The sequence below is a fragment of the Hevea brasiliensis genome, chromosome 1, assembly GCF_030052815.1.
Source record: "Hevea brasiliensis isolate MT/VB/25A 57/8 chromosome 1, ASM3005281v1, whole genome shotgun sequence".
Lineage (NCBI taxonomy): Eukaryota > Viridiplantae > Streptophyta > Magnoliopsida > Malpighiales > Euphorbiaceae > Hevea > Hevea brasiliensis.
This window is the reverse complement of record NC_079493.1, coordinates 22,249,964-22,268,373: the sequence shown is the minus strand read 5'-3', so window position 1 is coordinate 22,268,373 and position 18,410 is coordinate 22,249,964. Positions and strand designations below refer to the sequence as shown.

Below are 18,410 nucleotides of genomic sequence, written 5' to 3'. Positions count from 1 at the left end.
CAACCTATAAATTCTAATTTTTTAAACATTTCTTTATCTTTTTTTAATGTGATAAAAAGAATAACAACAACTAATAATAATAATAATTAATTTTAAATTTATTATGTCTGAATAAAAAAGAAAGACGTAAAAAAAAATAGATCAGACTTAATTTTATTTTAAAAATTAATTTAAATTATATATTTAGCTCAATTATCTTATCTCAAATCAACGTGGAATAACACACTCCCTTACATTAAGATATGAATATATAAAGCGTGAAATTTATTGATAAATACATTTACAAGTGACCTAATATTAAAGTAGATAGACTCTGATACCATATAGAGAAAATGAAACAGACTTAATTTCAATCTAAAAATTAGCACAAATTTTATTTAGCATAATTATTTTATCTCAAATAAATATGAAAAAAGAAAGAAAAAAAACCATTCCTCTGAGTTAGAAAGTTTACAAATATAATTTTTAGAAATTTTATGCTAATTCTACTACAATATATTAACAAATTTTGTCAAAAGATTTGATTTAATTTACCTGATTGGATCAGGTTCAAACTATGAAATAATAAAATTCTTGAGTGTCAAATGATCAAGTCTAATTCTTATTTATAAAACTGATGGGTAGACTGCTTGAATTTTCAGAGACTATATAAATATTTTTTTTTCCAATTATTTGTGTAAAAAAAATTTTGTTTTGTAATTTGGGCAAGCAGAATGTGTCATAATCAAAAGATGGAACTTTTCAAAACTAGGGGGTGTAGGGTTTGGAGGAAAGGAATGGAAAAATAAAATTAGAAATCAAATTCCATGTTTAGGATAATTGGGGGGGGAAAAAAAGAGAGAGCTCTGGTAGGCGACAAGGCTATGGTTGTTCCTGAAGTGGACAGCATTACCAGTCAAACAAAGTTGCATACTAATGCTGCAACCGCAGCCAATGGTCAGCCATGGTTAAGAAGACAAATTCATTCAACCGTGTAATCCACTGATAATTAAGACTATTTATTTTATAAAAATTAAATTTTTTTTTATATTTTCATCACTTGAAATATTTAAAAAAATTTATTAGAATGTATTTCTGAATTTTTATTCAAAAAGTTTAATAATATATCATTTCACTTTTAAGTTTTTAAAATTTAATGAATTTAAAAAAAAAATTGAGCACATAAATTAATTATATATAAAAAAAAATTAGTGTCACTTTAGTTTATTTTTTTTCTTTTAATTTTAATGCTAACTAAGATCACAAGATTAATTTATTTAATTTTACTTTTTAAAAAATTAAAGCGTGAGATAAGATGTTTTTAAAGGTTAAGTGACATTAAACATTTTAGATAAATTTTACAAATTAAAATTAAAATGTATTTTCAATCTTGAAAAAATTCTTCTATTTAATTATTTTTTCTAAAACTTTATCAGAACACTTAATAATTAAAGGTATTAATTTCAATTTTTTAACCTTATCAAAATTTATATATTTTCACAGTGATATAAATAGTGAAAGCTATTCCTCAGTTCTAACTTTCATTTAAGACTAAAACATGAAAGAGATAAATGAAGAGATCAAAATTTAAAATGGTCAACTTATTTAAATGATTATTTTATTATGTAGCCATCACTAATAAACTCTTTAATGGTAGGATTAACACTTAGGTAGCATTTGGTAGAGTATAATGTAATACAATATAGTCAATTATATAAGGCAATCAAAATTATAAAGTAATTATTATTTTATTATTCTGTTTGATTGTAAAATAAAAATATAAATAATGTAATGTAATGATAATTTTTATTTTAATATTTAATTTACTTATAATATTAAAAATAAGCGATAATGATTGTAGTAATTGGTAATCAAGTGATAGTGATGACTAAATGGCAGTGAGAGCGACGACAATAATAATTAAATAGTGGTGGTAATAGCAAAGTGAAATAGTAGTGGTAGTGGCAAGGTAAGTTAGTGGTGTCAAATGATGGTGATAATAGGATGATGGTGGTAGTGATGACAGAGTAGGAGTAATGGTGATAGTAGTAGTGATGGTCAAATAGCGGTGGTGGTGATAATATTAATAATAAATAAAAAAATCAAATTAAGTGATTACATCAATTTTTATTTGTAATGATATTACTTTAAATATAATTAATTACGTTACATAATTGTCATTCCATTACGTTAATTTTTTTTTGTTATTAAACAACGTAAATTTATATTACATTATAATTTTAATTACATCATACTAAATATGACCTTAGTGATTCAACTAAAGTAATTTTTTTATTATAAATTAAAAAATAAATTATCCAATTATTAAAATTAAAATCTTCAGATAGAAGTGAAAAATCAGCTAAATTCATTTTTTTTTTTCAATTAGACTTAACTTTTAATTTGAGATTTCAGCTACATATTTATTTTGTTTATTAAAGATGACATTAATATATAAACATATATTCAAAATTATAAACTTTAATTTAGTGGTAATAGAGTCATCTCCAAGATTACGAGATATCGAGTTCAAATTTCAATAGAAGTCAATTATGAAAAAAATACACATTTACATTTAATTTACTCACATATATTATTCTATTTACAATTTAATTTAATCCCTCAAAATTTATATACAAAACAAATCAAATCGTAAAATCAAATGTTTTTATTTTGTCAAAGCGAATCCAACCATTTAAAAAGTTAAACTAAATCAAATTATCAAAATTGAATTAATTTGATTTGAATTAGTGGTCTAAATTAAATTGCACTCCCCTCCTCATAATATAGAATGTCTTGAAATCAAATTCTGCTAGGTTTTAAGAATTTTAATGTTATAATAAAATTTATCAAAATTATTTCAATCTATATATCAATACAACGCAAAAAGATATTTTCAAGAAAATATCATATGACGTTCTCTACCTTATTAATATTATAATAAGTAGTCATTATTATAATTTATAAGGTAACTTATAATATATTAATATATATTAATTACATATACTTATATCTATATTATAAATAGATAAATTTTAATTATTTCTAACGAAATCTTCATTAAAAAATTTAAGATATAAAGCAATAAAAATAAAAATTGAAATAATTAATAAAAAGTTTAAATTATCATATTATTTTTATATATTAAAATTAATATATATATATATATATATATAAATTAAAATTATTAATAGTCACATGCATTAGTACGAAAAAGTATGTTTGATACGTGGTATTTTTTTTATAGTATTGTAATGTGGCTAATACGTGACATTCTCTTTCATAATATTACCACTTATCATTCTTTATTAGATGTAAGTTATAAATTATTTAAAAATTATCCTATTAATATTATAATAGGTTTTCATTATTATAAGATAATTTATAATATATTAACATATATTAATTATATATATTTATATCTATATTGTACATAGATAAATTTTAATTATTTTTATTATGAAATTTTTATTAAAAATTTTAAAAGATAAAATTAATAAAAATAAAATTTAAAATAATTAATAAAAATTTAAATTATTATATTATTTTTACATATTATAATTTAAAAAAAATATATATAAATGAAAATTATTAATAACTAGCCATTATTATAAGATAATTTATAATATATTAATATATACGAATTATATATATTTATCTCTATATTATACATAGGTAAATTTTAATTATAAGTTTTAATTATTTTTATTAAAAAATTTAAAAGATAAAATTAATAAAAATAAATTTTAAAATAATTAATAAAAATATAAATTATTATATTATTTTTATATATTATAATTTTAAATATATATATATTAAAATTATTAATAACTATGTACATTAACACGAATAATTCGCTAATCTTAATAAAAAATAAAAGAATCTAAGTGAGGATTTAATGATCGCATTGGCGAGTCAATGCACCATATATATTAGCTCACCGTACCAATTTCTCACACTTTTGTCATATTTTTTCAAAATTTATTTTCAATTATGGGAATCATTATGAATTTGATTATTATTATAAAATACTTGAATTTATTTAATTTACATAGTTTGATTAAAAATTTATATAAAAATTATTTTTATTAATAATTTATATTTTAAAATTTAATTATTTTATAAAATAATTAAATTTTATTTTATATAAAATAAAAATATAAAAATTTATAATATTATTATAAAAAATATATATTTTATATTTAATTAAATATTTATATAAATAATTCAGGTAATAGATACCCAATACGTAAAACTCGAATCCACCTAAACCCGTTACGGGTATTAACTTTCAAACTCAAACCCGTCCCCAACGCAATTATATACTACCATATTAGAATTTAGTCGGATCAGATACTAGCAAAAATTGGACTCGTTATTATCCCTGTTTTTTACTTTTATATATATTTTCTAGTAAGATATATATATATATATATATATGTGCATAAATTTTTATTATATACTATCTAAACTCGTCATATTAGAGTTTTGTCGGATTAGATACCACCAAAAATAGGGCGCATTATCATTCTTTTTTTGACTTTTATATATATTTTCTATATATATAAATGCATAAATTTTTGTTATATGCATCATAAATTTAGCAAAATATTTTCATATTACTGTTTATTTTAAGATTTACTAAAAATGCTTTTGTTTAAAAAAAGTAATTTTTCATATTTTTATGACAAAATTTTGATCTTCTCGAAATTTATCTCGGATATTTATATTTTCTTATAGTGAAAGAAATTATGATGAGGTCGAATAGTAAGAATTGCATTTTGTTGATGACAAAGATTTAGTTGAGAAGATCATGATTTGTGGCACTAAAAAGGTATTAGATAAGGTTGTAGTAAAATTAAGTAAAAACAAGGGAAAAAATGATTATGGCTAAAAGTAATTATAGAGATATTAATTAATATATATTAATTACATATATTAATTATTAATATATGGCTAAAAATGAATATATATTAATTACATATATTTATATTTATATTATATATAGATAGATTTTAATTATTTCTATTATGAAATCTTTATTAAAAATTTTGAGAGATAAAAGTAATAAAAATAAAATTGAAATAATTAATAAAAAGTTTAAATTATTATATTAATTTTATATATTAAAATTATATATATATATATATATATATATATATATATATATATATATATATATATATATATATATATATTAAAGTTATTAATAGTTATATGTATTAGCACGAGAAATTATGTCTGATATTCTTTCATAATATTGTCATGCAGCTATTACGTGGCATTCTCTTTCATAATATTGCCACGTATCATTTTTTATTATATGTAAGTTATAAATTATTTAATAATTATCCTATTAATGCTATAATAAGTAGTCATTATTATAAGATAATTTATAATATATTAACATATATTAATTATATATATTTATATCTATTTATGGAATTTTTATTAAAAAGTTTAAAAGATAAAATTAATAAAAATAAATTTTAAAATAATTAATAAAAATTTAAATTATTATATTATTTTTATATATTATAATTTTAAAAAATATATATAAATTAAAATTATTAATAACTATGTACATTACCGTATAGCCATACGACCAGCCATGTTATATGGTAGTGAGTGTTGGGCACTGAAAGAGTCGTATGTGTCTAAGATAAGAATTGCAGAGATGAGAATGTTAAGGTGGATGAGTGGTCATACTAGACTAGATAAAATCCGTAATGAGAGTATTAGAGAAAAGGTAGGAGTGGTACCAATTGAGGATAAGTTGAGAGAAGGGAGATTGAGGTGGTTTGGCCATGTGAAGTGTAGACATATGGAGGCTCCAGTTAGACAAGTAGAGCACATTAGGGTAGAGGATAGAAAGAAAAGAAGGGGTAGACCTAAACTGACTTGGAAGAGAGTAGTACAACATAACCTACAAGCATGACACATTTTCGAGGATTTAACCCCAAATCGTTTAGAGTGGAGAATGAAAATCTATATAGCCGACCCCAAATTTTTGGAATAAAGGCTTAGTTAAGTTGAGTTGAGTTGTATGTACATTATCATGGACAATTTGCTAATCTTAATTAAAAATAGAAGAATCTAAGTGAGGATTTAATGATTGCATTGGTGAGTCAATGCACCAAATATATATATATATATATAAAGAGAGAGAGAGAGAGAGAGAGAGAGAGAGAGAGAGAGAACTCTGCCTAAGTAGTTTGTGCTTAGTCGGTCATAAGCCCAAATAAAGGAAGAGAGTTGCAGTAAGTGACAACCAGAGTAAAAATTTCGTCACATCTCATGATATGGATTCAAATGATATAAATGTTGGGGGTGTCCTCTACTTACGACGAGCTATATCGGAGCCTGGGTGTAGTAAGAAATATGCAAGAGTGTAGGGCGCTCACCAAAAGCGACGCGCCATGCCGGTGCCCGGGTGTGGTGTTAAATGAGTAAGGGCTCCCACATCAAGGATGAGTGTGGATAAAGAAATTAGTCCATAGGACAGATAACAGAATAGATAGTGGAATAGAATACAAGATAGACATAGAGAGCAATAGAAGATATCATAAAAGGAGATCAATTAGGAAGAAACATGATAGGAAGAGAATCAGGGTTGGTACTTGGAATGTTAGATCACTTACAGAAAAATTAATGGAGCTTGTGGATACTTTGAAAAGGAGAAGGGTGAATATTGTTTGCATTCAAGAGACTAAATGGGTAGGAGAGAAAAGTAAGGAAGTGGGTAACTCAGGGTACAAACTGTGGTTTATCGGAAAGGAGAAGAACAAGAACGGAGTGGGCATAATTATAAACAAGACATTAAAAGATGCTATAATAACTGTAAAAAGAGTAGGAGATAGAATTATACTAGTAAAGCTAGTACTAGAAGGAGAAATAATAAATACAGTTAGTGCTTATGCCCCACAAATAGGACTAGATAGTGAGAGTAAACAAAGTTTTTGGGAAGATAAGGATTATCTAATGCAAAGCATACCGAATGAAGAGAATATTTTCATTGGTGGAGATTTGAATGGACATATAGAAAGTGATAAGCAAGGTTATGAGAATGTTCATGGAGGTTTTGATTTTGATAGCCGAAATGAGAAGGGAAAAAACTGTAACACACTAGGCAAATCCCACATCGGCAAAACACGGGAGAGATGCTGGGTTTATAAGTTGGTGGTTCATAACCGCTAGTGACGTGTTTTAAAACCGTGAGGGTTTCGACCCAGAGCGGACAATATTACTAGTGGGCCGGGCCATTACATTTGTGGTATCAGAGCCGCTCCGCGTGCAACCTTGAACGATGGTGGGGCAAACTTTAGCGAGGACGCTGAGTCCCATAAGAGGGGTGGATTGTAACACCCTAGGCAAATCCCACATCGGCAAAACACGGGAGAGATGCTGGGTTTATAAGTTATTGGTTCGTAACCCCTATTGACGCGTTTTAAAACCGTGAGGACTTTAGTTCAGAGCGGACAATATCACTAATGGGCCGGGCCATTACATTTGATAAACTCGTCATATTAGAGTTTGATCGGATCAGATACTAGTAAAAATTGGACGCGTTATCATCCTTTTTTTTACTTTTGTATATATTTTCTAGTGAGATATATATATATATATATAAACAAAAAGTATATGCTGAAATTTTGATTATATGTATCATATATTTAGCAAAATATTTTCATATTACTGTTTATTTTAAAATTTAATAAAAATGTTTTTGTTTAAAAAAGTAATTTTTCATATTTTTATGATGAAATTTTGATCGTCGTGAAATTTATCTCGGATATTTATATTTTCTTATAATGAAAGAAATTATGATGAGGTCGAATAGCAGGAATTGCATTTTGTTGATGACAAAGATTTAGTTGAGAAGATCATGATTTTGTGGGCACTAAAAGGGTATTAGATAAGGTTATAGTAAAATTAAGTAAAAACAAGGGAAAAAATGATTATGGCTAAAAGTAATTAATGGATGATATAAATCTTTAACCCTCAAAAGAGGAATCAATTAAGTGCATGGAGCTTTAAAATGAAAAGGTGTTTTGGCTGAACTTGGATGTGTTTTCTAAGCACTACTATGAATTGGGTATGAAATTAAATTAATTATTAACCATGATACATTGTACTAAATGATGAGCAATTGAAATATGAGGGTGATTGCTTGGTAACACATGAGGTGAAATAATAATGAAGTAAGGTTAAAGTGGAAGGGTAGTAATTTATTGCATTGCAAAGTGTTTGAATTATAATTCATTTTTAGTCTAAAAGGTACTTGAAATTAATAAAATGAAAGATAACCATATAGAAGAATTCAAACAAGAGTGATATGATGAAAGTTTAAACATATCTAATCTGATTTGATCTGAAAACATATTACTTATTTGGTAGATTTTAATTTAAATTTTTAATTTTTTATAAAAAAATTTAAAAATAAATTTATAGATTGATTCATGAGAACTTAAAAAAATGTTTGGCAAAAAGGAAAGTGAAAGTTAGTCAAAAGAGGATTTAGGTAGTAAAATTAGTAGAATATGAATTGGACCAATAAATTCAATTTAATTTTTAAAAATTAAATTGAGAGAATTGGAAGAAAATTTCTTTATTGATAATTAATGAATTATGATAAATAATATTGAATTTTTCTAAAAAATTGTATAATTTTATTGGTGGGAATTGCAAAATTTATGTGTTTGAAGTAGAAGAATAAACTAATGAGCATTATTGGATTGTAGCAAGGATGAGTAGCTGTTAAAGAAGACAAAGAGGTAGGGTGGGTGGGTCAAGCAAATGGATTGTGGAGATGGTGGCTTGGAAGGTTTATCCGCTTGGGTGGATATTGAATGATGATAACTTTGAATTCTCAAATGAGGATATCATTATCAAAATAGAAATTTGGCTTTAATATTTGCTTAACCTCTTAAAACCTAGTTCCTTTAGACTATATCCCAAATAATTTTTAATTATATATATATATATATATATATATATATATATATATATATATATATATATATATATATATGGATTTCCTTTTGTCCACCCTTGCTTTTGCTTAGTGTTGGAAGCAATCATGTACCTAAAAACCATTTGCCTTCTACATGCCAATATATATATATAAAGAATTTTTTGAAATATAGTTTATAATTATGCACACAAACAAAACAACTTATTATTGTGAATATAAATATAATGAATTTTAAAAATATAATATAATAAATAATTAAAAATATAATCATACACATTTTAAAAATATAATACAATTACACTATCGACATAAATAAATGGAAAAACGAAAATTTTAATAAGCTCTATACTCAATATTTTAGAGAAGTGAGAAATAAATTTATTTTCAATCATTAATAAATAAATTAATTATAAATATCATTAATTTTAAAATTTAAATTTTAATTATTAATAAATTATTTGTATTATTTTTTAATTTTTTCATATATTTCAATCAAAAGATTAAAAAATAGAAAAAAGAAGTAAAAATAAAAATTTTAAAACATTTGAAAGAAGTAAAATGAATTTAAAAAAAAAGTAAAAGGAAGATATATAAATTTTAAAAATTAAAAAATATAAATTAAATATTAAATTAATTGATATTTAATATCTAAGTGAATGTCATTTGATAAATCACTGAGGCAAGTTTCTTGTATAAAATAACATATGGCAACTTTTTAAGTCTATTACTAATCTAAATGGCTTAATTTTGGGATAAATTTATAATTGTCTTTAAACTTATATGGTTATAATATTATATCCTTTCAACTTTAAAAAGTAACATAAAACCTTTCGTAAATTTCAAATTTTATATAATAAAATCTCTATAACTTTTAATTATTGATTTTTCAATTAAATGCTAACGTGAATAGATTCAACATTGTGCTTAGTGAGCATTTCTTTCTCTTCTCTTATATACAGTGTAAGATTATTCTCTCTACACTTGAAAATTTATTTTCTCTACAAAAAAAAGAAGGATTTAATTTACACATAACTTGAAAGAGAAAAGAAAAATGCTAATTAAGCATTACATTGGAACTGTCCAGGTCAGCGTTTAATTGAAAAATCGATGATTAGATATTAAAGAGATTTTATTATACAAAATTTAAAATTTAAAGAGATTTTATATTATATATATATATATATATATATATATATATATAATTTTATCATCTTAAATTGATAATTATAAACATGATAAATTATTTTTCTCTAAATATTTTTTTATAAGAATATCATATTATAATGTCTTTTACATTATTTTACTTTATTAATAATTTAATTGATATATTACAAATTTATTGTTTCCTTCAAATTTTAAATGATAAAAATTAATTAAATTCTGCAATTTAAAATAGTTGAAAATGTATTATATATTTTCTATATTATTCTTATTTATAAAAAATATTGATTTTAACTTCTGAAGTCTTATATATATATATATATATAATTGTGGCCTACCATAATTAATCTAAATGAGTTTTAGATCTTGATTTATAAGTTCCGCAAAACATAATTAAAATTTGGACTCCATCTCTTAAAAGCATCAATTTAAGAACATATAGAATTGAATGAAATTAATAGAAATTATTTTATAGATAATAAGCTAATACATTATTAATTATATATATTTAATATAATCATTTGAATCAACCCAAATTATCATGCTCTAAACTTGGATCATTAATTTCCCTTCATTAATATAAATGAGGAGGCTTGCTCACAGATAGAGTTTCATTATTTGGGTAAGAAAAGTGGAAAATACTATGTTAATTGTTGATAAATTCATTAATTAACTCAAACGATTATGATTTTATATGAATTTATAGTACCTTTTATCATAGTTGTTAACCCAATATGAAGATTGACTCTGCTGAGGTACTAGATTAATGGTTTGCTAATTCAATCAGTGAATCGATAATTACACAGGTAATTTATTAAAAAATTAATTAAATATTACAATTATTAATTTAATCAATTAAATTTGATTTTCATAATTAATATTTCAAAATTTATTAAATTATATATACATATATCTTAATAATATTATTAAAATTTATATGAAAATATTAAGATATTTAAATTTTAAATATTTTTATTCTTGACATTTATATTATATAAAATAAAAATATTATTATAATTGAATAATTATATTGTTAATATTTGTGAAATATTAATTATATATTAAAAATAAAAAAATAAACTTATATTTTCAAAAATTTCTTATATTACTATAAATAAAAAAATATAGCTAAAAAAACTTATTTATTAACTAAATATAATTTAAAATTTTAAATTAAAAATTTTAAATCAATGAGGTCATTGAGTCAACAAATTATTGGTTAAACCATTTAATTATCTAGTTTTTATAGATCAATTTCTTATTCGATTCCATAAGAAAATCAATTAATTTTATTTCTGAATCACCGATTCACGGAATCAACCCACTGAATCAATCTTTAATTGAAATTTATCACTAATTTGAGGTGTGTCAATTTATAGAAATAATAAAAAAAAATTAAATGTAGATTGCAATTAATAATAGGTAGAGTGCAAATAGTACTACCCATTTATTAATTAAGTTAAAATATATGGTTTAAATATGTTGAAAAATTAAATTTTCAAACAATAATTACATATATTAGTGAGTAAAATCTCAATAATTACTTATAAATTCAATAGTTAACATTATGTAAATATGATAAATATGTTCGCTAAAATTAAAAAAATTTTATTTTTATTTATATATTACAAAAACTGTTTAATTTTTTTTAATATAGTTTCTAACAGAAAAATAATTTTAATATTATTAATCAAAATTTACTATAATACACTTAATTTAATTAATCTTTTCATTTTGATTTTTTTTTCTAGAAAGTGCTCTTAGTGCATTGTGAGTCATAAGTTATTTTTATTTGAATTAAAATCAATAATGATATTGTATATTTATTTGAATTAAAATTTTAATATTATTTTAAAATTATAGCAATAACTTCTAAATAAATTATTAAATAAAATTTATGAAAATAATTAATGGCATGGCTACTATATAAACCTCATCTTACATAAAAATAAGGACAATAATATTTAAATTAAATATTTATCTTAAAATATATATCTTTATTTTAGTTATATGCATACTTAATTGATTATATAAAAATTTATATAAATATTTTATTTAAAAAGACTATTAAAATCATTTTTATTTAGGATGAAGTGCATATTAAATAAACTTAAGAATTAAAAAAGTAACTAAATTTTGTAATTATTAATTATTTCATCATTATATTATATTTTAAAAATATATTAAAAAGCCCTTCAATGTTACATCCGTTAAATGCTTTTGTCCCTTCATTTATTTAGCAATTAATACTTCATAAAAAGACTGAAATATCCTTATGGAAGCCAAAAATTTTAGAGGCATTTTAATTTATTTTTAAAAAATAAAAATAAAAGTAAAATTCAAAAATTAAACTATAATAAATTTATTTTTTTTTATTTATTTGAATGACATAATGCATTAAAATATATTTAAAAATTAATGAAATAATTAAAATGTTTGATAGGATTAAAATTTACAAATGCTTTAATTTATTTTTTAAATTAAAAATATAAAAGCATGTTTTTCAACAAGGTTTAAAAATTGATAAAGGTAAAGGATTAAAGATTTAAGATTCAACTGAAATTTAATCGATATCGAACTGGACTTTAACATAAAATTTTATATAATAATATTATTAATTTAATATAAATTATTACATTTAATATAAATATCGATAAATCATATTTTATATTATATTTAACTAAAAAAATAAATCATATTTTATATCATATGTAACAATTCATTAGGTGTTTTTTCGATTTTGATTATTTATAAATTTTAAAAATGAATTAAATTATTTAATAAATTGATTTATAATTTTTATGATTCGATCAACTGGATTTAAATTTCAAAACCATGCATAAAAGTACTAATGACAAAATTTGAGGATAAAATGGTAATTTACTCAAATTAAATGTTGAGAGAAAACGAGGGAATTAATGGAGAAACTTCGAGTTGACAAATAGAGTTAGAAGTCAGTAAGGCATTAGGAGAAAATGCCAGGTGTCAGTCAATCCTTGGTTTCATCAATCCTTCTCCACTCGATCCAACGGCGATTACGGCACGCTTTCCCAAGCGCGTTTAAGAGCTGTGCCTCTTTGACTTTTCGATCATTAGTACAATGAAACTACCAAAATGTATTATCCTTTTCATTTTTCACCCTGCCAACTTGCATTACCCATCCCTACGCTTCTCGTCTAGCGCGTCATCATATCTCTCTTCACTTTTCACATTAATTACCCTCATTCTCTCAACCTTTACCAGCTCCAATCAAATATTAGTATTTTTTCTAATATGTTTTATTGAAAAAATATATATTTATATTATATTTTTCATTTATTTATCTTTTATTGAAATTTGACATTCTACTATTACATTTTTTTTAACGGTGGTACAAATATAAAAAAATTATTCTCAGTTAATTCAAATCTGACTAATATTTTTAAAGTTAAAATTATTTTAAATTTAATTAAATTTTATTTTAAATTAATTGAATCATTCTCAAATTTAATTATTATTATTTAAAAAATATTTTAATTTATTTAATTTCATATAATTTTAATTAATAATTATAAAAAAATTATTTTATTAATAATTTATATTTTAAATTTTAATAATTTTAAATATATAAAAATTTATAAATATTATTTTAAAAAATATATATTTTATATTTAATTAAATATTTATATAAACGAACTCGGATAGCAGATACCCAATATGTAAAATCTAAACTTGATCTGAACCTATTACAAGTATTATTTTTCAAATTTAAATTTATCTCAAATCCGATTGTATATTATTTAAACCCGTTTTATTTGAATTTAATTAAATTGAATACCCACAAAAATCTAACTCGTTCTCATATCTAACTATTACAAGTTTAACTTTATATGAAAACAAATTTTATAATTATTAAATTAAATATTTATATTTAAATATTTATATTTATTATAAATATATTAATTAATTCTATATGAATTTTAATATAAATATTTAATCTAATAATTATAAAATTTATTTTTATATAAAGTACCCATTATAATATACAGATGGTGTAGTGCTAATAACAATAATTGTGAAGCTAGTGTGATGATCAAGTACAAATGGTAATAGTGAATTGTAGTAAGGTGGTGGAAATACAATCAAAGTTTTTTAAAAAATCATATAATTAAGAAAAAATTATATAATATTATCAAATATTGCATTATAATTGTGATTATATCTCTTAAGATATATATAATTTTTTATTATTCAATCAAAATAAATAGGTATAAGCATGCCCATTTTTAGGGTAGGAAGATATATAGATAAACAAGACACGTTGAAGTATATAATAACATACAACCTTAATTTCTATGCCTAAGTTATTTAATTTATATACATATATATTTTATAAAAAATAATAATGTGCATGGAGTAATAATATGCGGAGATAAGTTAAAGATCAAAAGAGAAGTTTGTAAAGCACGCGCTCGCAATGCAAGTTAATCTACGAAACCAGAAAACAAACCCATGAGTTTGCTTAAAACGCCCACCCTTTGTCAACGCCTCTCACACACATCCCCAAAGCACGCTCCATTTCCCCTTCTTTTTCCTCCTTTTAAATTCCAAAAATCAAACCATTTCTAATTTCAAAACCAACACCACAAAGTCAACGCCTCTCTCTCCCTCTCTCTCTCTCTCTCTCTCTCTCTCTCGTTTACCTCTTCTTCGTCTTCTTCTTATTCTCTTTAGCTTCCTTCTCTCTCTCTCTATCTGGCCATGAAACACCACTGAAAGTGATTTCAGTGCAAATTAAAAATAATCTGTTTTTTTAATTGTTTTGGTTTGATGGGTAATGGGATTGGTAAACTCACTGTTTGTTTCACGGGAGCCGGAGAGGCTCGCCGGAGACAGGACATATCGTTGTTCATATCAGACCCGCTCGACGAGGGTCTCGGTCACTCCTTCTGCTACGTCCGGCCTGACCCCACACGCCTTTCCTCCTCTAAAGTCCACTCCGAGGAAACAACCACCTTTCGCACAATCTCTGGCGCCTCCGTCAGCGCTAACGCTTCGACGCCTCTCTCAACTGCCTTTATAGATCCTTATGTGTATAATACTATTGACCGAGCTGCGGCTTTTGAGAGCTCAACTTCTTTCGCTTCTATTCCTCTGCAACCAATCCCGAGAAATCTTATCGGCTCCATCAATTCGGGTCCTTTGACAGGGAATACAGGTCTTATTCCTGGTTCGGGTCCGCTGGAGAGGGGATTCATGTCGGGTCCAATTGAGAGGGGATTTATGTCTGGTCCGTTGGATCGTGGGTTGTTGTCGGGTCCTCTTGAAAAGGGCAGTTCTGATAAGTTCCAAAGGAGCTTCTCTCATGCGGGTTTCGCTTTCAGGCCCAGATCGGCAAAGAGGTCACTGACTCGAGTCTTGCGAAGAGTCATATCCAAAACATTATCTCGTGGGCAGAACTCAATCGTGGCTCCTATAAAAGGCGTTATTAAAGAACCAGATTGGATTCTGAATCCAGAGAAGCAATACAACGAGAATTTGACTGTAAGTAGCATTAATTTGAGTAGCGATGGTAGTTTAGAGGATGATGATTCTTTGGAGAGCCAAAATCTTCATTGGGCACAAGGGAAAGCAGGGGAGGATCGTGTACATGTTGTTGTGTCAGAGGAGCATGGATGGGTTTTTGTTGGTATTTATGATGGGTTCAATGGCCCTGACGCTACTGATTATCTTTCCTCGAATCTGTACTCTGCTGTGCATAAGGAGCTTAAAGGATTGTTGTGGGATGATAAGTTTGAGTCTGCTAAAATCTCTGCCCCTGCTTCCTCCCCTGTTCGATCAGAAAGTAATAATTCAAGATTGGAAACTGCTTTACAAAGTTCTGAAACCGATAAGAATTGCGAAAATGATGAATGTTCTCAGTGCTTAGACCAAGAGAATCATCCATGTGCTAGCCATGATGCGAGTTTTGATTCCAATTCCAAGAGAAAGAGGAGTTCCAGGGGGAAGTATAGAGATGCTGCAAAGAAATGGGACGAGAATCAGATGAGATGGAAGTGTGAATGGGATAGAGAGAGATTAGAGCTTGATAAGAGATTAAAGGAGCAATTGAAACGATCTGGGTCTGACAATGGAGCCATAAATCATGCAGATGTGTTAAAGGCTTTGTCCCAGGCTTTGAAGAAAACAGAGGAGGCATATTTGGATATTGCTGATAAGATGCTAATGGAGAATCCGGAGTTGGCTTTGATGGGTTCTTGTGTGCTTGTGATGTTAATGAAGGGAGAAGATGTGTATGTGATGAATGTGGGGGATAGTCGGGCAGTATTAGCCCAAAAGGCAGAGCCTGATTATTGGCTTGGGAAGAGTACGCAAGACTTGGAGAGGATAAATGAGGAAACATGGCATGATCTTGAAACTTATGAACGTGAAAGAACGAATTCAATACCCACTTTGACTCCCTTTCAGCTTAGTGTTGATCATAGCACCAATGTGGAAGAGGTATATATGAGCTTGTGGTTCATTGTGAAAAAGCCTTTGAAACATTTCAACATTACAATTTTTTTTTCTTTTTTCTATTGCATTGATTTGAGCTTCATTTGATTTCATTTCAGGAAGTTCAAAGAATAAAATCTGAGCATCCCGATGATGCTTGTGCTGTGATGAATGAGCGTGTGAAAGGGTCATTGAAGGTCACAAGGGCTTTTGGTGCAGGTTTTCTCAAGCAGGTAGTTCTACAGTATAAGCTCAGATTTTTTTTTTGTTGAGATGCTTAACATGCGAAATTCTTTAGGCATTCTTGTACCTAAGATGTCTAAAAACCATTGATTAGTGCTTGAGATATTTGTATGTTTGTATGGAGATTGTTTGATTGAAAATGACTGGCTGTTTGTTGTTACAGCACATGAAAATATTTCATAATTTCATTATCAATCAGCAACATATAACTCTTTATTTGAGCAAGAAAATAATGTGTCTGGTTGCAATACTGCAAAACAGTATAATCTCTAACAAATCCACTTATAAACATGATTGGCTAATATCAGAAATAGAAATGGTAACAGATTCTATGATGCATGTGCTTCTTATTCTTAATTTAAGCAATGACTATGGAAATGGGTGTTACAGAGTAGGGATTACAGTAGGGGTGACGATAATTTACTGTTATTGGCAAAAATAAAAGAAAAATGACTATCCATCTTTTGCAAGTAAAATTTCTAGTGTCCAAACTAAAGCACTATGTAAATTGGTAATTTGAAAGTTGTAAGCTTCCCTGGATCCTACACCATATAAATGAGTCTCTTTCCTTGTTTAGAACCATCAAATGGTCAATTAGCATTTCTATTATCAATTTGTGCTAGAAAGAGACTACTTCCCGGGAAGGGGGCAGAATGTCTATGCAAATGCTGGTTTTGTGTGCACCTGCTCTTTTGATTCAAGAATGCAAATAAATAAATAAATACATAAATAAAATAATCCTGCGATTTCTTACTCTTGATTTCTCATTTGCAGCCTAAATGGAACAACGCACTTCTAGAGATGTTCAGAATAGACTACATTGGCAGTTCCCCGTACATAAATTGTTTACCATATCTCTGCCACCGTAGATTAGGCCCAAAAGACAGGTTTCTGATACTTTCCTCTGATGGGCTTTATCAATACTTTACAAATGAAGAAGCTATCAATGAAGTTGAACTTTTCATTGCATTGCAACCTGAAGGGGATCCAGCACAGCATCTGGTTGAGGAGGTGCTGTTCCGTGCAGCTAAGAAAGCTGGTATTGTATAATTGTCAATGTCTTGCATAAAGATAGAAAAATGTCTGCAAATATATGTGCTGAAATTGTTTATAATGAATTCCAGGTATGGATTTTCATGAGTTGCTCGAAATACCACAGGGTGATCGACGGCGATACCATGATGATATTTCTATCATTGTTATTTCTTTAGAGGGGAGGATATGGAGATCATGTGTATAAGTAGAGAAAACTCCAGACAGAAGATATAGAGACATCTGCAAAAAAAAAAAAAAAAGAGTCAGGCATTTCCTTTTTGCCATTTTGTTTCTTTTTTCCTGGTCACCTCTGTAGCAACAATTAAGCTCCAGGAATGTCATAGGAACTTAGTTTTGCAATGTATTGGGTGGTGAGGATTGTAAAGTTGTAAAAGCAGCTTTTTGTTGATTATAAACTGTCATAGAAAATTGTAATTTTCTGCTTATAAATGGCATTCCTTTTGAAAAGGGTTTTGTTCCATATTATCTCTCCTTACACTTTGGGTGCCTTTTTCGCTACTCTTATGGGGTTGGCAACAATTCC

The 18,410-nt window shown here is 25.8% G+C and overlaps 1 protein-coding gene across 1 annotated transcript; it reads left to right on the top strand.

The window, feature by feature from the left end:
* Positions 1–14,755: 14,755 nt before the first annotated feature.
* Positions 14,756–18,347, top strand: LOC110671946 (probable protein phosphatase 2C 4). Its single transcript, XM_021834577.2, has 4 exons — positions 14,756–16,594; positions 16,708–16,821; positions 17,606–17,870; positions 17,956–18,347. The coding sequence occupies exons 1-4, from the start codon at positions 14,924–14,926 to the stop codon at positions 18,069–18,071; spliced, it is 2,166 nt and encodes a 721-aa protein (XP_021690269.2). The 5' UTR covers positions 14,756–14,923; the 3' UTR covers positions 18,072–18,347.
* The last annotated feature ends 63 nt before the right edge of the window (positions 18,348–18,410 follow it).